Source organism: Accipiter gentilis, chromosome 20 (assembly GCF_929443795.1).
Source record: "Accipiter gentilis chromosome 20, bAccGen1.1, whole genome shotgun sequence".
Taxonomy (NCBI): Eukaryota; Metazoa; Chordata; class Aves; order Accipitriformes; family Accipitridae; genus Astur; species Astur gentilis.
In genome coordinates, this window is record NC_064899.1 from 25,927,505 (window position 1) to 25,955,248 (window position 27,744).

At 43.2% G+C, this 27,744-nt stretch overlaps 1 protein-coding gene and 1 long non-coding RNA gene across 6 annotated transcripts in view; one reads left to right on the forward strand and one right to left on the reverse strand.

The window, feature by feature from the left end:
* Positions 1–4,098, reverse strand: part of SLC12A7 (solute carrier family 12 member 7) — a 69,557-nt gene extending 65,459 nt beyond the window's left edge. For all 5 annotated transcript variants that reach the window (XR_007508903.1, XM_049823728.1, XM_049823727.1 and 2 more), the window contains exon 1: positions 3,952–4,098. Coding sequence is in view for 4 of the 5 variants with exons in the window: in XM_049823728.1 (XP_049679685.1) it covers positions 3,952–4,084 (133 nt within the window). In the remaining variant the exon portion in view is untranslated. The remainder of the gene's footprint in view (positions 1–3,951) is intronic.
* Positions 4,099–4,350: 252 nt separating this feature from the next.
* LOC126048567 (uncharacterized) lies at positions 4,351–26,986 on the forward strand. Its single transcript, XR_007508911.1, has 3 exons — positions 4,351–4,419; positions 17,451–22,403; positions 23,627–26,986. It is a non-coding gene; the product is annotated as an uncharacterized LOC126048567 (long non-coding RNA).
* Positions 26,987–27,744: the final 758 nt, after the last annotated feature.

Consider the following 27,744-nt stretch of genomic DNA (forward strand, 5'->3'; position numbering starts at 1 on the left):
TATTTATCTGTACAGTAAATTCTGAACTATAGACTGGTTCTGTGTTTGAGCAGAAGCTGACTGACAATACACCAGACATCTCAGACTAGCCTGTCTTCCCTTCACTGCATATATAGATACTTGCCTCAACTGTTTCCTGGTTTTCCAGGAATTAACATTTTACAGAAATTCACAGTATTTGTGCTTCATTAGTTACGTGATGACTTCTTGGTAGATGACCAGGTTTGCCATTGATATTCCTTGTATTTGAGGGTCGTCAATTTAAAAAGATTTTGTAGGAGTTAGTCCTCATATTGGTTTCTAAATAAGACACTGCTGTGGCTAGGTAAATAATACTATGGGATGCTAAAAATACTAGTTATGCTTTGAAACACCTGACATGGAGAGCTGTAATGAAATAGAGATTTGATCAACTTCACAAAGTTTTGACAGGTCTACCTAATAGACAGTCACTACTAACACATGTGAAGAAAACAAAAAAGCCAATACAAATCAAAGCCAGAATTACTCATAAAACTTCATCCATTACTGCCTACAACAGACTCCCGTTTCCTTCTCTTCTGCAACCAGTTACTATTTCCTGACTACCCTTCCTTTGTACTGTATTATAAACACATTAAAAAAAGACACAGGCACACATGCTTTCTGCCACTTTGTGCATATTTGAGTCAGCAGGCTCCAACCCTCAACTATATTGTTCAATCCAAGCATTCATTTCCACTCTGCCTCCCTACTCTTCCCAAGTTCTACTTTGGCCAGTGCTATAATCCAGCCAAACAGCCACCCACCCAGGTCTTTCCTTCCTTCACACATGTGAGGGTGTCACATCACCAGAAAATACAAGGCTACAGAATTTCAGATGATTATGAAGGAGTGAAGAGCACAGAGTAAGAACAACCCAGCTTACTCCATTATCACATAGATGAGTGTCAGATGAGAATAATATCAACTATTCTTTGCATTTATCCCCTTGGACAAGCGCCTTGCTACTGACATACCAGAACTACTTCACTGGCAATCCAATAGCTTAACAGCATACAGTCTCCTTTCCTCCAAAAAACAATGTTGTGGGTTTGAGGGTGGCGGTGGGGGATGCTTCGTGCTCTTTCAGTTTGTCAGTTGCTTTTTTTTGTTTGGGGTGTGGTGGTTTGTTTTGTTGTTTGTTTGGGTTGTTGTTTTTTTTAAACGAGGTACTAGTGCAGTCAAGGAAGTTTCAGAACAACTACTTGGTTTTTAAGCTGGACAATTCAATCAAAATTGACAAAATTGTAGATTCCTTAAAAATTGGAACAAAATTATATGCTGAGCTATACAGGCTAAGGGTGAGCCAAAGGGGAAGTTCCCCTTCTCCCTCTTTTTTTACTTGTATCTCCACCCTCAGCTTTACCCCCCTCCCGCCTTGATACAACTCTAGCCATTCTCAGACTTTTTGCAGCATGCACTCACCTCAACTCCAAAACAGGGGAAGCATGTTTTTCCCTCTGGAGGAGTTGTGTTTTCTGCCAGTTTAGCACGTTGAACCAGCCCAGTGAAGCCTCTGATGAGCACCAAGGTCAAGCGCAGGAAAAAGGAAGGGAACCCAGGGATGTGGAGGAGGGCTGGGAAGGAAATGTTTCACTCCCTAGTCTTTTTCTCAAGGCTAGAGCAGGGAGAAAGGCAAGCTTCTCTGAGCAGCAGGCTTTTAGATGGGCTTATCTAGAACGGTTTTTAGCTGTACTAGTATTTCAGAATTCTTTAAAGTTTTCAGAAGAATGAGTCAAAGAGAATTATTTGATTACACAGCATTAACTTAATTTTAAGCATTACAGTTTTACATACCACAAACATCCATATAATACCTGAGGCAACATTAAGTATGTCGTTCATTTCCCAAACCTCTGTACCCAAGTATAGCGTTTAATCTCTTAATGAAATCGGAGCTCTCTGACTATATCTTGTTTACAAGTCAATGCCTTCCCTTTTTAGTGTTTTTCTCTCTACTCCTTATTTTACAGGCACATTAACAGGAAAAGTCATACATAAATTCATCCACTCAAGTGACACAGATCCAGAACAGTAGATAAGATTAGATATACAGTAAACATATTTTGCAAATGTAACTGCTAGTCCACACAAATTCTACTTAATTGCGTGAAGAATTATTTTTTTTCTTCATCACAACCCTAAAGGTTAGAAATAAGCCACTACGAGAGTGCCAGTTCCACTCTTCCCCTCACCCGCCCAAGATTTCCAAGTGTTCCAAGCCTTCCAGATGCTTCATATATACACGTGGTCTAACAATTCTTGTCTAACTACGCCTGTATATATATGTTCAGTATTTTGAGATGCCATCTGACCAAACACCACACTCCCTGCCTTTCTGACTAGCTCTTCTACCATAAGGAAGACTGCCCAGACAGATTAATGCTGTACTGCTGTCATCCACCAGTACAGGAAAACAACAACTGTTGCCACAGCTTATACTATTTTGGTTTTTCTATTCCATTTAGTTTGAAAAAAAAAAAAAAAAGTTGGCAGTTATTAGAGCACTTGCTCATCGCTTGACTGTACCAAAGAACACGAAACTATGTGTTGTACGTATTTTTCACGGGTAGGTAGGGGCTTGAGGGGAGAAAGCTCTGGGAGGAAACCACCCAGCTTTGTCAGCTTGGCGTTTTACTGGATCAGCTTCCTAAAGAACCTTTATGCAAAGAGAAATTAATGTAGCTACATTAAGCTTGTCAAATATCTGTTGTCATCTCTTCACATTCACATCCCACGGCATTACCCTCATTTACCCGTGACCGAAACCACAAAAAGGAGAAGCCGCCATTACGAGGAATCGCCTTCTACAAAACCCCATCTTTTCACCTATGACCATCTACATCTAAAAAAAAAAAAGAAAAACAAACTCACCCACCCCAAAACAACATTAAGAACGAGTACCGACTGTAGCACGGCCTCCAAAACAACGTGCAAGACCCAACTAGCTCGGGTAGCGCTAGCAGCGTGCCGCTGCGACGCGCTTCGCAAAGAGGAAGGAAGCCTTGAGGGGTTCTGAGCCGAAGGCAGAAGGAGTTACGAAGGAGTTACTAAGGAATTACGAAGGAGTTACCGCTTCCCCAGCGCTGCCTCACCGTCCCGCCGACAAAGCCGCTCCTTTCCCCGCCACCCCGTGCCCACAGACGCCCACCCCGCCGCGGAGGGGGCTGCCCGGACCAGGCAGACCCGAGCCCCGGCTGCCCGAGCTCCACCTCGGGCTTCATCCTGCTCCCCCCCCGGGGGTGGGGGGGTCCGGGGACGAGGCCTAGCGGGGGGGGGGGGCAAGGCTCCGACACCTCGCCCTCCGGTAGCAAACACCCACTGGACCCAAGGCTCAAGCGCACGGCCGGAGCGAGCCAGGCTCCGCTCCTCTCCGCGGACCTTCCCTCCGCTCTCTCCCACCGCTCTCCCTCGGGAGCTCCCGCAGGACTCGGCTTCGACACCCAGCCTAACGGTCGGGCTCGGTGACCCCAAAGGGCTTTCCCAACCGGAGCTACGGTTCTGTGACTCTCACGCCCGCCCGCGGGGCTGCCGGCGGCACCGGCGACTCCCGCTCCTCCTCCTCCTCCTCCTCACAAGCGGCAGCCGGACACACGGCGCCGCACCCGCCCCCGCCCCGCTCCGCTCCCCCAGCCGCAGCCTCCGCCGGCGGCGCTTCCTCCTCCCGGCCGGCGGCGACGGCTTCGGGAACGAGAGAGAAACCGGCTCTCGGCCACCCCAGGCGCCGGACTTTCGCCCTCTCCCCGAGGCGCGCCGCTCCACCTGGCCAGGTAGCCCCCGGCACCGCCCGCTGCCCACAGGCGAGGCGGCCCCGCCGCAGACCACCGGGGGGGGGGGGGGGGCGGCCCCACACGGCGGCCCCCGCTCCTCCGCGCACAAAGCGCCGGCGCTTCCCCCCCCTCCCCAACCTCCCGCCGCCTCAGCTCTCACCGGAGCCCCGGTCCCTCTCATCGTCTTCCTCCTCTCCCTCCTCCTCCTCCTCCTGCCGCTGCCCATCGCGCTCCGCCGGCTGCCGCTCCTCGCCCTGCGCTTCCACCGGTACCACCGTGAAGCTGGTCGGCATGGCGCCGAACGAGCCCCGGGACCCGCTGGCGCCTCCTCCTCCCCGGGCAGCGGGCAGGGTAAAGCCGGGCGCTGCCGCCTCCCTCACGTGAGAGCCATTTCCTCACACAGCGAGGGGGGCGGCGGCGGCGGCTCGGTGCCGGTTCCCGCCCCCTCAGCCGCCTGACTGGAAGGCGGCCGCGGCCCTGAGAGGAAGGGGCCCGGGGGGGCGAGGAGGAAGAAAGAAAAGGAGAAAGAAAGAAAGAAAGGAAGGAAGGAGGAGGAGGAAGGGGGTGGCACGACATGGCTGGCTCTGGTCTACACACGCGTAACTCCCCGGCTCGGAACGGAGGCAAGGTTGGTGGGAGGTTTTTTTGCCTTCCCGCCCGGGGTCGGGGGAGATGAGGAGCGGCGGGGCGTTGGCGGGGAGAAGCGTCCGCCGTTGAAGTCGAGGTGGTGCAGCGGGGGAAGCAGCTCCCGTGTGCGAGTGTCCGAGCGTGTGTGTGTGTGAGAGAGAGAGCGAGCTGCCCCGGGTTCTTCTGCTGGGTTTCAACTATGGCTGTTAGGCACAAAAAAACCACCCAAACAACCCAAAACCAAATAAACCCGCTTCCTCTCGTTCTCGGGCCCTGCCTTGCAGCAGCAGGACCACCAGGCCGCTGCTGCTCAGGTCGCGGCTGACAGAAACTGGCTTCTGAAGGAAACCAGAGGTGGACAGGGTAGGGTCCTAAGCCCCCAGGTCTCTAAAGGGATGGCAGCATCCAGAAAGGGCCAAACAGGAGTTTTGCAGGTCACCTTTTGGACGAGCGGAGGAGAAGATCCACTGTGTGCTTTGGGACTACTGGGAGATGAGGACGGTTCCCAGAAATGCTGCTCTCCTGCGCAGAGGCCCTGGGGTCGCAGGGGACAGCCGAAGGCCCGGTGATTCAGGCTGGAGTCAGCATGTAAGCTGATTCCATGAGTCAGTGGATGGGCAGTGTATCAGATGGAATATTGATGATGGAGCGCTAGTGCTTACCTTAAACTTCCTTCCCAGAGGAGGCTGCAGCATCTCCACTCCAAAAGTAAAGAAAACAGGCTTGAAAGCCACGAGCCTTTTTCTTGTCTCCTGCTATTGTACCTTCCCAGCAAAGTGCTGGAATAGGGCAGAAAGACTCTGTCCACGTCAGTCTGTATTGATGCCTTTTGGAAGGGGACTCTGGTGGGTTTGTGGGGTCCCATACCTCGGTGGGATGGAAGATGTCTATCTAACACTGCAGTCTGTCTCACAGTGTAGAGGCCTTCAAAGAAGGGGGTGGAGGAAGTGATTCTGGCCATCAAAGGTGGCAGCGGAGTGGCAGATGTGGAGGTGGTAGGGCAGCAAGGGGGAGGGAGAGAAGCGTGGTGGCATTTTGATATCTGGTATGGGCTTCCACTGCCACCCCCATTCAAACCAGGGTGTAACTACAGTAACGAGAATGGTGGCTGCATGAAAAAGCAGTTTCTGTGTTGGGGATGTGTCTCATCATCTTTCCCCTGCCTTTTTCCAAGCTTAAGAAAGCAACTAGAGTGGTGTCTTGGCTAGCAATAGCAGATTTCCAATATGGTAATGATGTTACCTGCAGAGGCAAGGGTATTTTGGGGCACTTTTAATGTTAAAGCTCATTTTGTCATGGTACAGACTATTATCAAAAGTAGTGCCCCTAAGGAACTAGATAAAATGATAAATTAGAAGAGTAAATGTAGTTTTAAAACACGCAAAAAATAACAGTTGCCTCTTCAAAACAAGGACTGAACAGCATGCAATGTGTAAGGCATGGGATCACATATGAGCATGAGAAGAAAATTTTAAATAGCTTATCATTCTTTAAGTATCATCCATCTGGTGCCTGGAGAAGTCTATTGAAAGAAACTCGTGTATGATAAAGATGAAAACTGTATCATACAGTATCATACTACATGCGCAAAAGGTTGAGTGGGGAGAAATTAGGACTGTAGCCTTCAGTTTTACTTCAACCTGGTGCAAATTTTTTTGTCTAAAATAGCTAAGAGCCAGAGATTGGACCAAACAACCTTGCAATGAACAGAGGCAGCACTTCCTCTGCCAACTCCTTTTTCCTCTGTCGTAGCCACAGAGAGCCATCTGATGGCAAATAGGTGCAGTTCTGTGGAGCAAGGATGGTAAATTCATACGGGGCTGTGTGTTGTCCCCAATTACAGGGACACCCTGTAATCTGAGAGCTGTGATTTGTGAGCCTCTTGAAAGTTTTTGCACAATGAGGACCTGGGACTGGGAAAAAGTAACTTAATTCTTATGTTGATTTATTGTCATTTCCCTTCAAATAGCATAAGATAAGTAGTGTTGTGATACTCGCCAGGTTTAACAACAGACTACAAAACAAAAAAAGAGCAAAAGTAGAGTAAGATTAAGACATTATATAGATCTGTGTCTAAAAAGCACAATGCTGGAATCATAACATTACACGAGTGTTTTTCAAAAAAAAAAAAAGAAAAAGCTTTCAGTTTGTGAAGTTCACTGAAAACACAGAGCTCTGGACCATCACCGTCTTTCTGTTTGCCAAAATAGGAATGCAGCAGGTCCATCACCAATTCAACCAGATATATCCAGATCGACCGCTAGAAGGCATTCCTTTTGTTAACAAAAGTGGATTTGGGGGGTGAATATTCTACTGAGTGCTGAACACCCCCTTGCCCCTAAAAAAAACCCCACCAGAACACATGAAGAGATGTGAAAGTATAATGAAGCTAGTTTACATACCGAGAATAGAAAAAGGATTAAATTAATGCTGACGATGAAATATGTTATGATGTAAAACAAGACAGCTGCCTAAGGAAATTAATGATGTCACTAAGACACCAATACCTTAAGAACTTATATTGTCTTTGATGTTATTGAGATATTAGAAATAAAAAAAAAAATACAGTTACTGTCACAGGAAAAAAAGTAAAATCAGAAATAGCAAAGAAGGAAAGAAAAATGCTTAATACATCCAGATCATAGTCTATGTGACTGACAATAAAAATCTTACTAAAATTACACGTTTTCAAGTCATCAGGACTACTGCAGTTTATGTACGTGAAACTGAAAATAAGCTAGCCAGTGAATTCTTGGACTCAGGAATATTAAATTTTTAGAAATCTTGAAAAGCTGGGAAAATTCCAAAAGAGTGAATCATTGTCCTTACCAATATTGAGTCATCAGTAAAAATAGGAAAAAGAGTGACTCAGGAAAGCTGAGCTAACTGGCTCAATGGTAATTTTGTTTTGAGGAAAGATGATCGTGATGTATAAATCTGGGGGGCCAAGATAACATGTCTGAACAGTTAAGTTGTTCTAGTGTTACAGCCCACATGAAAATAGCCAAGGCATTTGATTTGGTACCAGCTGAAATTTGGTTGGAAATTTCTATGGAATTAACTCCATATACCTTCCATATATTTCAAAACTGCTTCCTGACAGAACTCAAGGTGTTAGCAGAGGCAGAAAGATAACAAAACATAAGACAGGGAGCAAGGAAGATGAGGATTTGCTCTAATGCTTTTTTCATCAGCCATTTAGATTTTCTGGTAAAGTCTGTGGGTGACAATGATTGCAATAATAAGTAATGGGAGGAAATGTTTGTAATCTGAATCGAACAGATAAAGACATTATAATGCAGCCATAAATACATCTGAGGATCAGGACTGCAGAAAGTGAACATTTATCTTGGGAAGCGATAATTCCAAAAAGGATGCAGCGTAACCCAAGTTGAGTGTGACACCTTCCTGGTCTGACCTTTGCCAGACCTTCCTGACTCTTCAAATATTTCTGTCTCATACTGCGACCAAAATGCAAGCCAGCTACACTGTGCTTTCTATTTCCTGAGTACAAACAAGCGTTTCCCAGAGTCCCACAGACCATGCCAAGTGGTACTGTTCTGTTCTAAGACTTAGTTTGTTTACTACTTGTCCTCGACAAGAGGAGAAGGGAATCACAACCTGCCATCACCTGATTCCTTACAGCCTGTTATCACCATCATCTAGAACACAGTTCAGGTTAGCACATCGCAATGGACTCCAACTTCTTGAGCGCCAGAGAGTTTCCATTGCCCAAGCGCTCATGCCTAGGGCATTTCTGCAGAGGCGCTGCAGTAGTTTTTCATATCTATGGTGATCATTAAGACATACCTGAAGCAAAGTATCAGATTGTCCGTCTGTCTTGTATTCAAAGCAGATAGAAATGGAAGCCTATAAAAAGCCGATGAGTCATTGCCAACATAGTCAATGCAAGTAGTGAACTGGCACTCTTTGGGCAGGCTGAACAAGACCACAATGGCGTAGTCACACTGTTTTGTGGATATGGAATACCTAGCAGCAGCTCCAGAAATCCTTTATGACCTCTCCGTTATGAAAGAAGTTGGCTACAGTGTTCCAGGATCGGAGCATGCTGATAGAAGAGCATATACTGGTATGAAGGTGGAATGCTACTGAAATATGGCATCTGGCAGCACAGTTGATTCCTCGTTCTTTCTAAATAACAAAACCATTGATAGAGAGCATTCTGGAGGATCCTTTCCTGGAATGACTTAGGAAGCTGTATCCACCACAGTATGAAGCATGTTAGGATACCATCACAAAAAACTGGTGGGCATGTATAATTATTGAACCATATTTGCAAAACCAGTGGCAAGTATTTTTACTTATAAAAGGCTCAGAACACGACTGGATTCAACAACTATTCCTCCATTCAGAAAGTATATGAATCTTAGCTGACCCAAGGCTGGGGAAATTAGGGGTGTCACATATGGTTACAATGCCAGCATGCTTACTGAGTAATGATATGCCAGAGCACATGCTGGTATCACAACACAGGTTTCTAACAAGACTGAGATTTGCTTTGTAATCCTTTAATGAGTCTCTTTGCATTAAATGCACATACATATCTTGATTCTAGTTGCGTTGTTAGCAGAGCAATGCTGTTGGCTCATGGGCAGGCTTTGCATGACATCATAATTTTATCTTTCGGTAAACTCCTGTGACTTCTATGGTAAGAGAAAAACTCAAGAGTTTTATTAGTTTGATAAAGCTTTCCATAGCTGAGCTTTGTAGAAATCCTCAGACTCAGTTGGCCACTCTATCCTGTTGTTAATTTACATGGTGATAGTTTATGGTGCTTTTTAGTCCGTGAGGCTGTGTAGACTCCTAAGGTGCTATGACAGACGGCAGCGTTTCTTGAATTTATGGCTTCAGTTTACTGTGTGAAAACCTGCATATTGTCTATTTTGTTGAAAAGATCAGATGGATAAGCAGCAAAGCAAAAAGGTGTGTGTTTACCTGGCTTAGCCAATGCAGTCTCTTTCACATGGACCTCTCTGACATTGGAGTCTGGAATAGGGATTTTGCCTTTCTAGACAGTAACTGAGACTGGTCGACAGAGACAGTTTCCAAAGTGCAAGACGTAGCAGGCAGGCAAGAAGAAGCCATTAGATGAGAAAGTCCTCAAAAGATAATGGGATCTGATTATCTGAAGGACCAGTACCAATAGTCAATGATTAGAATTTATGGAAGGAATAGATGCAAAGAAACTACATGATGTGTTTTACTCCAGCAATGCCATATAAAGTTGCTGAACTGTCCAGCAGGATTGTTGTAAAGGCCACACTAGGCAAATTTCTTTTGAGACTTTAGACTAATTTGCTCAACCAGCAGAGCTGAAATTCCTCTCTTTGGAGAGTGATCTTATTCTAGCTTAGTATCCTCATTTTTGAAGAAACCTAGCAAAGGCGGCTATCGCTTCCATCCTTCTCCATCCTTAAGTGATATCTAAAGGACCTTGCTGTCAGGACCCTGAGTGCAGGAATAGGCCTTAATTGCACTGACCAGCCTCACCTGAGACACTTCCACCTGCACACCCTCTGCCCCTGGGCCAAGGGGCTCCATGTAAGTTCAGGCCTGGACCTTCTGTCTCCATCAGATCTATGCCATAGGTGTACTTGCCTCCAGTTCCATCACAGCTGTGCTTCACCACGGGCTTTGTTGGTTCAGAGCCTGGCCTGCTTGCTTCATATTGGTACTGTGGAACCAGTCCCTGGCTGGTGAAGCTCCTCCTGCCCTGCTAGCCTTGTTACTGTACTTGGCTTCTCTCCCAAAGGGAGCAGCCAGTCCTGACTGTTCCTTGATGCTTGTCTGGATGAGGCCCTGAGTAACTTGATCTACCCTTGAAGTTTGCCCTTAAGAGGATGCACCAAATGACCTCCAGACGTCTTTCGCAAACTGCTTCTTTCTGATTCTGTACAAATGCAACCGCTAGCTCACGTCAACTAGGCACAACAGAATTTGCTATTTAACAAAATAGAAAAATGGAAGGGAACTAGAAAGCTTGGTATATTATCTGTTGCCTTCAGCCTCTACATCTGCTCTCTCCCTTCTACATTTGCTTCTCCTTATCAGTATTGTGTGGTGTGGGGACATCATGAGACCTAGCTCCTGCGGTTTGCCATGCCACATAGGAAACACTAAAGGAATATTAATTGCAATAGGTCCCATCTTTTCTGGTGATAAAACAGAATGAGAGCCATCTCCTCCTATGAGAAAGGCCAAGCCTGGGTTCTGGTGCACAGAACAGCCCTGCCGTCTTAGAGCTCTACGAGCTCGAGTTTCTGTGCATCCTTGTTGCATTGTTCAATTACTTGCAGAATTAACTTTCCTGTCCTTTTCCTCTCAGTGCTTTCTTTAACAATATGTTACAGAGCAAACACGGTGTCTCCTCAGCCTGTCTCATTGTACTCTTCATACCATTGTCTGTACTTCTATTCTCTAGGTAGCTTGTCTTCTTAAGAGAAGATAAATCATGCAGTGCATCTTGAAATTTTTAATCTCTTTGCTTACAACTGTGACGTTCTTAACAGTTGCTGACTTATGCTCAGCTTGCATGGCTCAGTGGGCTGGGACATTGATGCCTCCTTGGATAGTTAAGCTCCTACAACCATTAATGTGCAAAGGTATAGCTTGTTGGTTTTGTTTGTTTAATTTCAGAAATGAAAGGCACAAAGCTACGGTTTTGCATCTTTTAGCTTGTTTGGCATGCCACTTTGATGTGTTTGCCAGATAGATAGAGTGTTTTCAAGACAATGCCAAAATTCCTAATGGAAAGTTGCTTTTCTTTGGCCTAGGCATTAAATATTAATCCATCCACATAGAGCTTGTTCTTTCAAAAGACAGCAGTTCAATTCATTATAGCACTAGGAGGATTTTGTTCCTTGTCTGCTTGATGTAGTGTTTCACGTATACCTTGAGCTAAGAGATTGTGGTGTGGAAAAGATGCCAAAACTGTGGAGATGCACCCTTATAATATGCATAGTAGATTTTTCTGACTGCACAGTATGTGCCAGCTGGAGCTAGTTTTGTTTGTTACAGAAGTCATGAAATAAACTCCTCTTACTAACTAAAAAAACCTGCAGTGCAAATCTCCCTGCAGGATGAAGGTAGGAACACCAACATGTTTGCTTAGTACACTAGCATACCTTTCCACATGTACCTGTTTCTCTTTGTCATTGCTAAACCACTGCACTGGGGGAGGGAAAACTTCACTCATCATGGAAGTATTTAAAGCAACTGTGCCTCATGAACTCATCCTCTGCCAAAACGAATAGCCTCTCCACCCTCTCAGTGGCATCTGCTAGCAGACACAGTGATACTGACTTGCAACATTAGCATTGCAGGTTAATTATTGCCAAGGTTTAAATGAATTGTGAAACAAGTTTCATAACACCCAATCAGTGAGGAGCACATTAGAAAAATGTAAGGAGTTCTTTAGAAAACAATACCTTGTCACATGAATGGCAGGTAAAAACATTAAGATAATACAATAGAAGTTAATATTTCCTTTGCTTTAATACTACTTTACTTTAACTGCTTGATTATTCTGCTGACATAGAGTATTTGGCAGAAAAAACCCCTGCATAATCCAATTGCATTGCTTTTCTTCTGAAGGGAAACTATGCTTAACTCGACGCTGGGAATCCCCCTTCTGCTCAGCAAGAATCTCCGAGTAACAGCGCTGTCTGGTTCCCTGATACGCACTCCCTTGGAAGAGCGAGTTCTCAGCTTGATGGTACTATGGTTTCAGTAGAAAGGGTAGGGAGTAGCTTCTTGCATACTCATTAAGGATATTATTTTGGGATACGGGAATAGCACAGTTGAATTCCCTCAGGCAAGAAATGTTTAGAATCCACCTGGAGGAGTACTCTAAATAACAGGTTATTATGCTAGAAGTAGGCACTTCTTCTGTTTTTTATTAACTAACTTTTGACTGTTATATGCCATATTCTTCAATATTCCTGCTGGATGAGGTTCCTCATCCTCCTGCCCAGAAGACATGGGCAAAATCAGGTGTTCCTCTGCTTTGTCTGAATTGCAGTGAATATATGCAAACAGGCTGATTCTTCACATGTGAAGGTGGTCAAATACCAGCATTAAGGAAATTTTGCAAATTGAGTATCAGGTACTGATTGAATGAAGCAAGGCACTTGAGTGTTAGCAGAGAAGTATGTCTTCTCTGTTGCCATCTTAGACCCAGGCCACTGAATTCCTCCCATATATTGTATTAAATGCCAAGGAACATGGCCTTAATGTAGTTCATTATTGCTTATAAGTGGCTCTGTAAAAGACTGGAGCATTTGTTAGAATCAGCTGGTGGCAATTTTCTTTCTCCCTCCATAAATTATGCAATTTACTTTTTTTAAAAAAAATAATATCAGGGATTTATCTGGGTTGAACATTACTTTATCTTGTAATTTGTCTGTCGCTATCAACTAAGAATATTTCACCTCTATAAAGACTTCTCAGGCATAGTTAGGAGCGACAAATCTATCCATTTTACATCTTCTGTAGGTGATAATGACTAGAGGATTAAAAAAACCATATAAATTGCTTCCAAAATGCTGAAATTAAACCCCCCCAGATGTTAGTTATAGTTTACCTTTCTTCCTTTTAATTTTCCTATGCTTCTCTGCTACCACCTGTGATAAAGTCAAGTTAAAAACACACACAAACATAACTGTAAATATATCTCTTTGCTTATAAGGAGATTCTGCTAGGTTCACCTTTTGTGTTCTAACTAGAGGCAGAGTTTCCTAGCGTTTCTCCTCAGGTGCTATCTTTGAAGGGTTGTAAAACAAAGATGGAAAAAAGTTCTATGAACTGTAGTAATAAACTGCCCAATTATTTCTCAGTAAAGAGAGCAAATATCTTCTATGTATCAGGAAAGCTAGCCAACTTAATGAGCTTGCAAACTGATGGAAAACTGCCGATTGAAATGAGGCCCTTCTATAACCTATTGCAATGGCTACAATTACAGCGTCAAAATTGATTATTGGCTAAAATTATAATACGTCTTGTCATGCTGAATTACTAATTAACATAATTTTATTCCCTTTGTATAATTGTGTTCAAATAAATGTAGAAACTCATATCTGTATTAGATGTACTAGTTTTTAAAAATCATAATTTTCACAATAGTTAAGAACACGGAGTCTCTGAGGATCATTTCTTTTTGTTTATCATGACTCACTGTCCCCATATTGTTCTATACTATCATCCAGCGGAGTACAGTTGGACAGTGGCTATCAGAATAGCCTGAGGAAGTAAAACATGATTAAACAGAACCTTTCCAACCAAGAAGCAAATAATAGAATTTTCCACTCAAGTTTGAAGCAGGGAGGCATCTGGTGCTGAAATGGCATTTTTTGGTGACCAAAGAGGATGGAAACAAGAGACGGGTTTTAAAAGAGTTTTTCAAACTTAACTGTAATTCAGTAACAAACACAGCCAAGGTGGATTCCAGGAAAACAGGCTATGTTGTGCCTGCTATATGGACTTTGATCACACTTATCTAGAGACTGTGTGCTGCAAGCCAAGAGATGCTAGTTGCTTTGAGAAAAGCTGTCTACATCTCCACAACAACCTGTTCTCACAGCTTTTCTTTAGAGATAAGCTTTCAACATCAGCCAATTTTGCCTTACAGGAATAAATGCCTATGCTGTAATGCAAAGGCAAGTCCTGATTTGAGTTGCACCATCATTTAGGATATCACACCTTGGACTGTTTTCTAAATGCAAGTTCAGGAAACTGTATGAAAGGGCTGGGGGCTGAGCAAAGCCTTGTAACTCTTCATGAAATATCACCTGGTTTGCAGCCAAGAAGATGGCCTCAGCCAAGGAAATGATGCTTAATTTTGAACTTTCAAGTTTTTCACCTTTTTTAACTTTCGAACTTTTACAGCATAAACAGAAAGGCATTGTTTTCCCTAGCTGGGCAGCTCACGTGGCAGTGGTTTTCTGAAGTCAGACTGAGTAAGCCATGGATATGGAGAGTCTGGTCCCTCAGCCCACATAGCCAGCAGAGTTCCGGGTCATTAGTTTTCAACTGGGAACTACAGTGCTCATGTTTTTATCTTATTTTTTCTTTTTTTTTAATGTAGCAAAGTAGAAGGCAACTATTATTCTGGCTGGTAATCTTCCTCTACACAGGGGTTAGGCTGGCTCTCCACCTTCTCCACTATTCCTAAGAGTGTGCTACAATGAAACTAATAAATGAAATTATTTTACATCTTTACTTGGTGGCAATATCTTAGAAATAATTGGCCTTGAAAGGAGAAATATATAGTTTTCTGTAGCTTATTGGTTTTAGTCTGAAAGTCATAGCAAATGTGGATTCTCAGAAGAGCTTTTCAGAACTGACACTGATAGAAAAGATGGATGATACTGCCATATTGATACATCTGAGCTGCCAAGGTACATTATAATTGATTTCAGCAATGACACAATTGGGGTGCCTTATTAAATGTTTCAACAGAATAAATCAATGAATGTTAATAGAAGGAGTAGGACTATAGAGAAAGGGTAAGAAAAGAAAGAATAAATTTTACGCTTTTTGTTTAAAATATCACTTAAGAGTTGTAAGGAATATGGAACTGGAAATAAATCAGCCAAAGTTGATATAACTGAAATTGGCTGTAATTTAATGAACAAAATTACAAGAAAGTCATATAGGCTGCCCACCAACTTGCTCCTAGAAATGGGATGCAATTAAGGCCAGCGTGCAAAATGGACAATGCTAGGAGAGGACTTAAGTAGTAACAAGAAAATAGTCTGCTAGCAGCAAAAGGAAACCCAACCAGTGGTCAGTACAGAAAATTAAGTATTCAATACTTATGTACTTCATCTTTCATTTGAAATGAAAGGGTCTGCTAATGCCTCACAAAGTTTAACACCTATGGCACCTTTGGCCAGAGTTAGGAGAGAACATGCTTCAGAATACTTGTATCAACTGGATGTTTTTGAATCTATGGCACCTAATGAAATTATCCTTATTGTATTAAATAACTGTAAGCTATTAGTGGACACCCATATTTTTTGTATCTGTTAAGACCGGGACCATTCAATCACCACCCGGACTGCCTTGCTTTGTCTCTCCCATTCCTGAGTATCTTTCTTCATCCAGTCCAACATTTTTCTTTCCAGTAAAGGCAGGTGTTATGATCAAGCTGCTGTCTCTTATGTAACTCTACTGTCCTTATATTTTGAGAAAACCAATGAAAACTGTCATTCTGTCACCAAGGCAAAGGGGTTTCTCTTGGAATTCCTTTACCACTGCCCACAGGGAGGCAGGTGTGTTCAGCCATCTCAGGACAGCAGGGCTCCATCACGCCTGGAGGTGACTCGGGAAGACAAACACCATCACTCTGAACGTCCCCCCTTCCTTCTTCTTTCCCTAGCTTTATATATTGAGCACGACGTCCTATGGTCTGGAACATCCCTTGGGTCCATCGGGTCAGCTGTCCCGGCTGTGTCCCCTCAAGACTCCTTGTGCCCACCCCACCACCCCCCCCAGCCTCCTCGCTGGTGGGGTGGGGGGAGAAGCACAAAAGCCCTTGGCTCTGGGTAAGCACTGCTCAGCAGTAACAAAAACATCCCTGTGTTATCAACACTTGTTCTCATCAGAAAATGTGATCTGCTTCCTGTCGCACAGTAAAGCAAACATTTGTTTGCCAGGATTTTAAAAAAAAGTCAGTCATTAAAAAGTAAAGGCATTCCCATGGGTACAATGAGTAACGAGTGAAATTTCTCAAGAGCATGCAGTAATTTAGAGGAATTGTTACATGAAGTTGTGGTGGGGCTTAAAAATAAGTTTTGGATGTGGCAGTAACGGTGTATGACAGAAGACAAAGCAGTACTGGAATCGAAATTCAAAATGCAGGAATTGATGCCTGCATATTTACATAAGTGCAGAAAAGATTCACAGAAGTGTTTGTTCTGGGAAATGAAGAAAACGGCTCAGAGTAAGACAGCCTATTTTCTATTAACAAGAGCATACAGTGACTAGATTACAGTATGAGACTAGTTTTGCAGGTAGATAATACAAGGTACTAAAGAGCAATTAACCTAGTAAAAAATCACTGATTTGATGCCAGAACCAGATAACGAGCTATTGGCTCAATCCTGGGGGAAATTAAAGGTTTCTGAAGTACATCAGTCTGGGCAAAATCCAGTAACTTCTCCTGTAAGCTTAAACTTCATGCATTTAAAAATCTGTACAACCATCCTTATTCCTACTACTTTTCCTTGTCTTTGAAGTGTGCAGCCATTTTTGCACCTAACAAGCAGCTGTCATCTTGATTTATGCTTCCATTTACCTAGTGATCATTTTTTTGGATTTCGGGGGAATAGTTTCTTTACCCATTATTTTAAAATGTCTGGAACCAGATTAGTTTTATGTAATCTGGAGGAATGCTGGGGGAGCATAGCAAAAGTGACTTCAGATTTTATTTTTTCTAATCTAATACATATGTCCAGAGAGCTATCTTAGACAGGTCTTCCTGGGGGAGATACAGCCTCTACTGGCAAAAGAATACTTTGGCTGGCAATTGCTTAAGACAGCATCCTAAATAGAACAAGTCATACTTGCAGAATATACTTTCTTTTAGCTGGTTATACCTTTATGTAGGAAAGTGGTGGGGGGAATTGCATCTCTGGCAAACAGTATCAAAATTTCAGTTAAAGTTAAAACTTCAGCGTTAAAATCTTAGAATTCTGTAGAGATGTACAGTGTTGTTGTAAAGAGCACTTCCCACTATTTCAGCTCATCACACTGCTACACACAAAACATTTATCTGGAGACAATAAATATCTTCAGTCACTCCCACTCTAGAGATTCTGCTGCTTCTAAGAATACATTTCTCCTTTTAATATTAAGGGCTTAAATATATAAAATGACTGTTACTGTAGCATTTATTACCTGGTATACGTACATAGATTATAAAGTGTGTGTACACTGTATAAAGTGTGTATATAGACATATATGTGTATATATATACACGCTGATATATGATTCTCATTATAATTCCTATAGGATTAGAACAAGGAGACCGAATACCTCCTCAGCGAGAGTTGTTCATCCTGTCAAAGCCAAGGAAATAGGCAGCAGCAAGTCATATCAGAGAAAGGAGTCAGAAATTGCACAATTAGCTCAGAAACTGCTGCAAGATCCCTCATTAAACACAGACTTCGTGAAGAAGACCTGTCTCACACTTGGACAAGAGAAAAATGGAACATAGGTGGAAGAAACCGCCCACGAGAAAGATTACATAGGAAGAGACTGGGAGGAACCAATTGTCGTAATTGCGTGCAATGTGTTTGGGCTTGGATGGACAGAAACTGATGACTTTCTGTCTCGTTGAGAGAACGGGAAACCTGGAAAAGCCAGGGAATAGACACAGCCTGGATCTGAGGGAGGGCAGGGAAGAGAGGGAGAAGAGTTGCAGCTGTGACGATCACATGGTCCCTCTGGAGTTCAGTGCAGGGTTACACCTACGCCCTTCCTCTGGTATTCCTGAAACATGTAGATTCCACAACTTTTTTTGCAAGGCTAAAAGCTCTTTTTCAGCTCTCCTCAGTGTCGTTTGACCCTTAGTCACTGCTCAAGCTCTGGAATTTGTTTCTTTATAGGACTTCTTCACAGGGCTGATTTTGATCAAGCCCAGACAGTAGAGGCAGTCCATCAAGTATGGCTGCAACCAGAGGGGTTCACTGCCCACATCCACCTGTGTGACCTGCCACTTCTTCTTTCTCCTAGCATATTCTCTATTCCCATCTGTGTCTGTGTGAGTCCACTCTGTGCCACTGTTCCGTAACAACTCAACACAGACATACCCCTCTCTCTTTGTATGTAGTTTGCCAGGCCAGCCTTGTACCATCTTTGCTGTTTCTATTTAACTTTCCCACAGCCAAACCCCCCCTCCTTTACCGGGTGATACCATATTAATTCTGTTGGAACATGCCACCTTCACCTTGGCTGTAACTGAAAAATCATATCTCCATCCATGTTGGTTTGGTTTGTATTGTCTCCTCTGGCTGGGCTTTATCGAAGCGTCTGCCCTCATTCTAGCTGCTGGAGCAAGTCAGTACACTGCCATCCTCTTCCTTCCTCAACCACCGAGCTGTGTACCCCTTTCCTGTTCTTCCTTACTGATTGCCATGTGACACTACTGCAAGACCACTGTATTAGACTGCCCACAGATTTTACACTGTTCAGTTGATGTAATATTGCAGTAGTAATAGCAATCTAATAGGGTGGTCCCCCTAACCTTAAAAGCATAGGGGAACATGAGCAAGTTAAAACATGCATGAGGACTATGCCCCAGTTGTGGAAGGCCACCAAGAAATCTCCAAGCAAGCCCTGTCCCACACAGGGAGGCTAATCCTGCACATCTGACCAAGAGACCCGTGCGCCCTGACCCAAGCTGCCACGATGACCATGGCACGTCCTTGGACAACACTGGGGCTTTGCACTGTGCTGCAAGATAGAGGCAATATTGCACACTAAAATGGAAAAAATGAAACAAAAATGCCAACTTTGGGAGAATGCGTAGGTGGGGACCATAACTGTGGGCAATTTGGTGCCAAGAAGTCCACAAGCTTCTTAGCAGACTAGCAGCTGGGAGGGAAAAATGTCGTTTGGGACATGTATCTGTTTTCTGCATACACTTTATGTCATCAGAAACATAGCCCTTCCCTGCCTCTAGATTTTTGAACACGGTCATGAAGCACAGGTGCTTGTTTAGATTACAGATCTATCCATAGCACGTTCCACTCTTCCAGCCTTTACATCTGTGATGCTTTCCACGTAGGCTTTACATTTCTCACAAAAAACCCGTAGCCAAATAAACAATTTGGGTTTTAATAGCCAGGGCCTTGAGCTTGTGCAAACATTCCCAGACCTGCACATCAGTCTGCAGCTATGCCACCTTACTCCTGCATCCGTGCTAACTCCAGAGTCGTGTGACAAGCAGGGCTGGCAACAGGTACAGTTAAGGACGTGATTACAGCACTTGTGACAAACACAGCACCAGAGTCCCTACCCTAAAAAACTTTCTGACATCCTTAACACTGTGATAAGTCTGATCATGTGAAAGGAGGAAGGAGGTCTTGGGATATCTGTGGTGATCGTTTGGCTTAAAAATACCCCCCAGTTTTTTTCCCCCTCAGACAGGAAGATGATGGGTATATAACATGCAGCAGGTCTTCAGGCAAGGTGATCTCACTCAGTATGACCTTCCTGCGCACAGACAACCCCAGTCTGAGGCAGCTCTTTTGCACCAACTAACAATTGTACATCTGTCAGATCCCTCACCGCTCCAAGTCCTGTGAGACTCCCAGCAAAAGAGGTTATTGTTACCATTATTTAGATCAATTAAATAGTACCACTTTTTGTCTGTGATTTTAGAATGGCAGACAGACTGTAGGGTTCTGTGTCCTATGGTCCCAACTGCTTTTATAGTAATGATAGCCAAGAGGAAAGTCTGATCAAAACCACAGCTCTCATCTACTCTGTAGGCAAGTGCTGATGCAGTCTAAAATTCTCTCTGCTTTCATATTGCTTAAATTCACAGTGAGAGAATAGAGGGGGTTGTGCATGCTGACAGCTTCAAGATGGAGCGGAGCATCATCACCAGGTTCAAACAGTTGGCATGAGTGGTTAAAACAAACATTTCATACAGTTCTTGTAGTGATACCTGGCCCAAATTCACAGATCTGTATTCTTCTACATATTGCCTAGCTCCAAGCCCCTAGATGTGCCATTACCATTGCTGCACATCTTCCCTGGATGCCTCTCGCTCTACCTCCTCTGCTACATTTGGGTGTAGAGGTAACACTGCGCTTTCAAATGCCCTCCCCAAACTCGGGTGTGCTGCCAGTGGCCCCTCCTGGTAGACATCCTCATTGTGAACTTGTTGGCAATGGGCACAGCCCCTTGTTGCATCGGGTGAGCGCAGGGCAGTATCAAGAATGTCCCTTCCAGGGGATCCTCTTCTGCCCCAGCAGGACACATGTCCACTGCCCAGCAGACTTAGAAAAGCAGTTTGCACTTGCAGGACTTGTGGTTGCCATAAACGCTCTCTAGCAAGATGCACGTATTAATGTAGAAATTGTTTAGCTCTACTAACGAGCAGTCTTTGTTATAACAGTGTTTTCTATTCTGCCGAGCCAAGAATTACCTGCAACACCAGCAATTCTATGCCCTCCACCTTGCCTGCTACTCCTCTGTACCCAGTAATATCCATGGTCTTCAGCTCCGCAAAACTCCCACTGGTTTGGGGGTTTTTTTTTTGCTACCATTGGTCTTTCAGCCATAGCTGTGTTTCTAAGACCACATACCTGTAGGCTGCATCCCAAAGCCTGGGTCTTGCTGCTTCCACAGTAATCATGGTATAACAGTACTGTCTGTATTTCATTCTTAGTCTTCTGCTTTTCATTTGCAACATCAGCCTAAGGATAAAGAAACACAAGCTTCCAACCCAAGTATTATTAGTCTTACAGGTTGCTGTGAGCTCCCCCACAGCAGTGGGTAAGGGAGGCTTCCCCACAACCCACGTTCTCCGAGTGAAACTTACCTTGAAATTCAGTTCACAGCCCTGGCTCATGTGGTCTTTTACAAGACGCTCTTCAGGCTCTGACTGCCCACCAGCTTCTCCTAAGGACTTCTGTACAACACCGTCTTCCCCTTCTGTGACAATCTGGCTTTTTGAGCCCCGAGAAGCCCTACACCACTGTAGTAGCACATACTCTCCACCCTTGGCCGCAAAACTAAAGCATTTCATGGGATTGGTAGTTGAGTGCCACTGTCTCTTCTCTCATTCCAGTACTAAGAGTGAGGAATTTGTCCTGGGGCTCCCTGTGTATTCAAACAATACAGCTGCCTTCTTTTCCGCTAGCAGGGAAATGTAAATGTCAGAAGTCCAGCCACAATACTACTATGCTGTGCTACAAACTGAAAATCATGATGACAATGTGTGACACGAGCAGTCTTTTGAATTTGTTCATTCTAACATTGGGCTCATCTGCTTTGAAGGCTTCCCAGGCTGTTGAGTAACCACCATGCCTGGCTTTAGAACTTGACTCTCAATAGATTAAAATCACATGGGGCTTACCAGTAGTAGTCAAAATGTTAATATTTTGTAAGCCACATTCTACAACCACAGGAACGTATCACTGAAGATGCCGAGCCAAAGAACAGTATCTCACAGAGCCTAACAGCCCAGTTTCCAGTGTTGCTCATCTACAGCAGCAGATGGATGCTGCCTTCCTTGCTACTTTCATGCCCTCAAGCAAGAAATCCTCCCCGTACCCTTCCAGCATTCTCCATCTGTTTGGCACCCTTATGACAAAAGACTGCCAGCTACAACACAATCTTCCAGGAACTCTGGAATGAAAATCCTCAGTCATTACCCGAGTCCATGCCTTTTTCTCTCTCCTGCCCGATCTACTTTTCCTAAAACTCCTCCCGTCACAGGTTCATATGGGCCCACGCTCCCACTCTGCAGCTAGAATGGCCAAACCTTCCATCCAGTAAGAACTTGGGGGTTGTCTCGAGACAACCTTGAGAGAGGAAAGATCATTACTGACCTGGCTGCAGGACCGAATTTGAACTGAACAACCAAAAAGGAATCGGTAACTGATGGGAGCCAGCAGGCTGCGGAGCAAATCCCAAACTGCACTCTTCAGCTGTGACCTTGGTGGGAAAAGGGGGAAGTTTTAGCTGTACATATGCATAATTCTAAAGTAGTTTTTATTGATACTAATTTCTTTCACATTAATATTTTCAATTTGTAGACCTGGACAGTGTTTTACAGGGTAACTGGTTTTAGTTTATATTTACTTGAAGAGTAACACATCTGCCACTACTCAGCTGATTCTTTCAGGTATTTTTTTGCAAATCCTTTTGCTTCTGAAGCAAACCTTTTCTGTAACTTCTTGATATAGCTGGTGAGATGTCCATTCCATGGAATCAACTGACTCTGCTTTGGTAAGTTTTTGTTGATAGAAGCTGTTTGGCCATTAAAAGTATTTTCATCATTAAGGAATTAAATATCAGCTAATACTTAAAGAACTCTATGTTAATTTCAGAATAACAAAAGCTCTCTCTTCAAGGGTGGCAAGAAAAAGCCAATGCCTTTCTAAATTATTTTAATTTTAGACACTCTTTGATGCAAAAGAAACCTGTTATGAATCACTGAAATAAATGTTTTTTTGATTCACTTAAAATAAATCTGTTAAAAATCTGCTGCTCTTAACATTATCCCCAAAATTAATATTTGGATTTAACTATAACCATCTTTGAATCTGCAAACACTGTAGTAACTAAAGGATTAAAATCTTATCATAGATGAGTTACAAATTTGTGTATACAGCTTGTGGGGTCCTAGAAAACCATGAACATTTTATTTCCTGTCATTCAATCCATTCTGTTCTATCCGAAGATATTCTACCCATAAATGTGTAAAAACTACTGAATGGTAGACATTAGAAAAGTACAAAAGCTGTATCAGAATAAACAACAACAACAAAAGATTAACAACTATCAGATTTCAAACAAAACAACCATCAGAAGCCATAAGCATTGAACACTTCAATGTGACTGCAGAATTGCTGCTTTTCTCAATTAACAAATCATGGTCTTTTTGAAAAAGACAAAATATAGCACAGGTGTTTACATATTAATAGAATTGCTAGTAACTTCTGCAGAATGTATGCAACATTCAGAAAGATGAACAAAATGGACCAAGATGTTAATGAGAATCAACAGCCTGTTCAAAAGGAAACTCAGGGAGGTCAAGACAGCCAAGACCTCTTTGCCCAGCAAAGACATGGAGAGAATTTGATTAGCTGGTCTCTGTAAACACTTTTGACAGCTAACATTGGTATGTAGAAAAATAACTGTTAAAGCTCAAGGACAAAACTGAGTCAAGAACATAGCTTAAGTTGACCACGAATGTAGGATCATATTGGTTGGAAGGGACCTGAGGGAGGTGATCTAGTCCGATTACCTGCTCCAGGCATGTCCAGTTAGAGAAGGTTGCTCAGGACCTCATCTAGTTTAGTTTTTAATGTCTTCAGGGAAGAAGATTCAGTAACCCTTCTGAGCAAACTCATCCTGTATTTTACCACCCTTATGGTAAAAGTTATTTTGCACATATCAAGTCATAATTCCTCATGTTTCAACTTCTATTTCTTCTCATCTTTCTACAGTGCACTCCGGCTTGATCTTCTCCATACCCTCCCACTAGGCAGCTAGGGACAGCAGCAAGATCTCTTCTTAAGTCTTCTCTCCGAGGCCGAACAAATCCAGTGCCTTCAACCTCTCCCCAAATGTCACGTACTCCTGCCTCCTGACCTACCTGGTGCTCCTCTGTTTGACTCACTCCAGTCAGGTCCGTCTCGTACCAGGGAGCCCACAGCGGGACCCAGTACTACAAAATTCATCTCACACATGCTGAACAGAGGGGAGCGATCACTTCCCTCGACCCGCTCTCTTTGTGCTTACTAATACACAGCACAGTACGCGGCTGGCTGCCTTCCCGCAGGCCGCACTGCTCACTCACGTTCAGCTTGCTGCCCACCAGCACCCCCTGCTCCCCCCGGGGCTTTTACGCAAAGCTGCTGTCTAGACTGTGGGCTGCAGGCTGTAGAGTTGCATGGGGTTATTCCATTCCAGGTGCATGGCTTTGTGTAAATTTAGGCTGAAGACTAAAATAATTTCTCAGTCAGGAGTGGAAAAAATGGGAGAAGCGTGGGATAAATATTTCACTGATTTCATATGGGGCTTTATCAGCTACTTCTTAGTAAATACATTACTTACATACTTAGTAAGTACTTAAGACGCCAGCTAACAGGTAACATGTAGCACTCCTTAAATGCCTAATAAAGTTACAAGAAATACACCTTAAATAATAATTCATTAATGAGTTATTTCATTGATATTTCAGTGGCATCAATCTGATACCTGTTTAATCACTGCCTGCTTCAATAGAATATAGTTAGAATTGCATAAACCTTTGACTGATGCTGCTGAACTGTCCTTCCTAAGCAGTCACACAGACACACACTTAATTAGAAACTTTGACACCTATTTATTTGATGCCAACATACCGAATTTGAACACCAACGTAAATGAGTACTTACCCCAGGAGGTACCGCACCAACTGAAGATTTTAATTAACGCTTCCTGTAACAGCAGTTGTTAATACCTACAAAGAGGTATCTAACTTACTGGGTAAGCAGTAAATGCTGAAATCCCTTAAATTGCTTGTTAAAAAAACAGATAAGCTCTCTAGGTGCCTTGAATGGACAGAATGTACCTTCCTGACTGTATTGTTTGGTAGGCAGCTATCCAACACAGCCCACGAGTCCGTTTTCACCGCAGCTTTTATTTCCTAGAACTTAGATTTATAAAAAATGCTTCCTAGTAAAACAGATAAGCTTACCCTATATACCGAATTTTAAGAGAGACAGCCCTTTGGTTCCTACCTACTATGTAAAAAGTGTTCTATTAAGATGAGATTTTGTTTACAGTGATCATGATTTTTAGTTTAGTTTATTACAGCTCCTTACAAACTAAGCCCTCTAGTCCTCCAACCAGAATAAGTTTCCTGCACATTAATGGAATAAATGTGGATGTAGCAACTGGAGTAAGCACGCATTAGATCCAGTAGAAAGCTGAATCATTTACTAGGTGGCAGTTCCCGGGCACGATGTCACAGAAAGTAAAGTTGTGAGGGGCGAGCAAAGCACATCTCCACACAACAGCCACATTTTGCCCCTCCTTCCTCTCACTGGAAGGAGCTCCAGAGCAGGCAGCAGTAGGTCATACAATGACGGAGCCAAAACCAATTTACAGAGGAGCGCCTGGAACGTGAGAAAGGTGCTACGCCTTGGTGGGTGCTCTGAAGATTATTTCAGTGGCAAAAAACATCTTCTATTGTGAAAGATACCTGCATTTTCCACAGAAGTGTAAAATTGGACACCCTGAATTAAAAAAAAAAAAAAAAAAACACAGACGGTGCTGCAAACAGTAGCTCATGGGGTGGCAGAGCAAGACGTAAGCCCAGGCTGTAGAAAGGCACCACCGCCCTACTCCAGAATGAAACAAAGCACATTCAGCAGCAGACTTCACCCACTGAACGTAACGGCACACTCACCCATCCTTTGGTTGGAATCAAAAAGGATCCACGTGTTGCTACCTGCAACAGGGTCCCGTTATCACCAAAGGATTCCCAGGATCCTTCTGGGACCTGGGTCCCAGGATAGCAGCAACCTGGTCTCCTTCCCTCTGCCCCAGAAGCTGCACTACTTCCACCAAAAATCCTGGGATGACAAAGACTAACAAACCTGTTGAGAGCTGAGGAGCATCCAAAATACTGCCTTTCTAGAGATACCCTTTCTAATGTCTCTGGCATTCGGGTTCATGGTTAAATGACAAGTGTATAGACAAAAATTTGCACACCAACCATCTTAGGAATTCAGCATCTTAGTAAAGGACGAAAGCAGCATTTGTTGAGTAGCAAGGCTTCTGCTGGGAATTCAGCATCTACGAAATCTAAAATACTCAAAAACCAACACTATTTGAACAGTAGTAGCTATCTAAGCACTATTTTTTTTTTTAACCTACTAGGGGACTGTTGTGACCGTATCACGACTGGAATGACTATTTCCAAACATGAACAAGATCAGTGAACAGAAAGCAAAACTGATTTGTCTCTTCTGCTGCCATATGCGCCCACTGATAACAATGACATGTTTGGTCATCTTCTAGTCAATGACAGTCCTCAACTAAAGTGCAAGTATTTTTTTCAGGCAGAGGTTTCCAACTAAGATCTGTTTTGCAGTGCTTATATACCTGCAACATGCCATCTTCATCCTCCAAAATATCCTGAAAAGAAAGTCCAAACTTACTAGCAGTTGAAGTAGTAAGACAAAAGGTTTTCAGCTGCCCTTAAAGAACTCTTCAATCTCAGATCACTTCTTGAACGTCTTTGAGCCATCTTACACTCCTTCTGAAATATCAGGTCAGGCTGCTGCAATTTTTTGCTGCTATTTTTCATTTCTGTGGCTTTTGCCACTGGAGATACGCTACTTACTGTTACAAAAGTTTCAGGAGGAAGCACTTCAAATAATTTCAAACTTCTGATTTTGGGACTGTTTGCTTTTTGAGTCGCCCTGCCATCTACTGAGCTGTGTTGGCAAAGTTTTCACCCCCCACCCCAACATCCATCATCCTGTATTTCTCAAATCCACTGCCCATGGGGACTTTTAAGTGCCATGAGTCCTCACTCCCTCCTGCCCCCCCCCACCCCCCGCCCCCGCCCCATACCACTCTTCTTTACGGTCACCATTACAACGGAATGGTGGGCAAACAACAATGAAGGGACAATGAGCTAAAATCATACATTTTATTGCCAAGTAGCATTTAGGCTGACATAGTGTAGGGTTTTTCAGATACAAAAATGTACACTTCTATTCAGATCATCATTTCTCCTGTACTTCTGAATCCCAGAAAGGTAGCAGATAATCCTTATCCTCCGTTTCCTGGGGAGTCCCTCTGTGCTTGCTTCACCCTCCTTACAGCATTCATTTAAAATCACTTCAAATCCAGGAAATCTCACCTCATATTTCAAAATTTGAGGAAAAGGACTCCCCAAACTTCCATGTAAATCTATATTGTTTCTCTGCAATATGTCAGTCTTCCAACTTTGGAATACCAAGACAAAGCTTGCAAACAATTCCAAAGCACTGAACTTTCAACTTAGATTTATTTCAGGTTTATATAGAAAGTAATTTTATACCTGTAACTTGAAAAAAATCAAGTAAAATATAAAACTTTCAACAAATAACTTATTCTTAAGTGTTTTAGAACAATTTTACTTTGCTCATTTCATTGTGCGGCAGATACTGTACAAAACTGCCACAAAAACAGTGGTATTGAAGTCTACTTATGCATCTTACACAATTTTAGGTTAAACCCAAGCACTGAATATTCAGAGCACTTTAAACATATTGAACAATATAGATAGGCAATAGCACAGCCCAAATGCCAAAGTATCTGCCTAGTTCATACACAATTTTAAAAGCACTTCATGAAGTTGCATGAATTCCAACTGACATCACATAATTTATTTCTGAAGATGCTTATTGCAGAGTACTTTTTTCAAATAAATTTACAAGAAACAATATTATTCTTAGGGCTGTCATGTCAAAGCTTAAGTCTTGGTTCCAGTGATGTCAAAAGGATTTTTGCCACCGACTTCACTGATGCAAAGATTTTTTTTATCCACTCATTTTTCTATTGGATAAAAGGTGTAAAGGCCAGC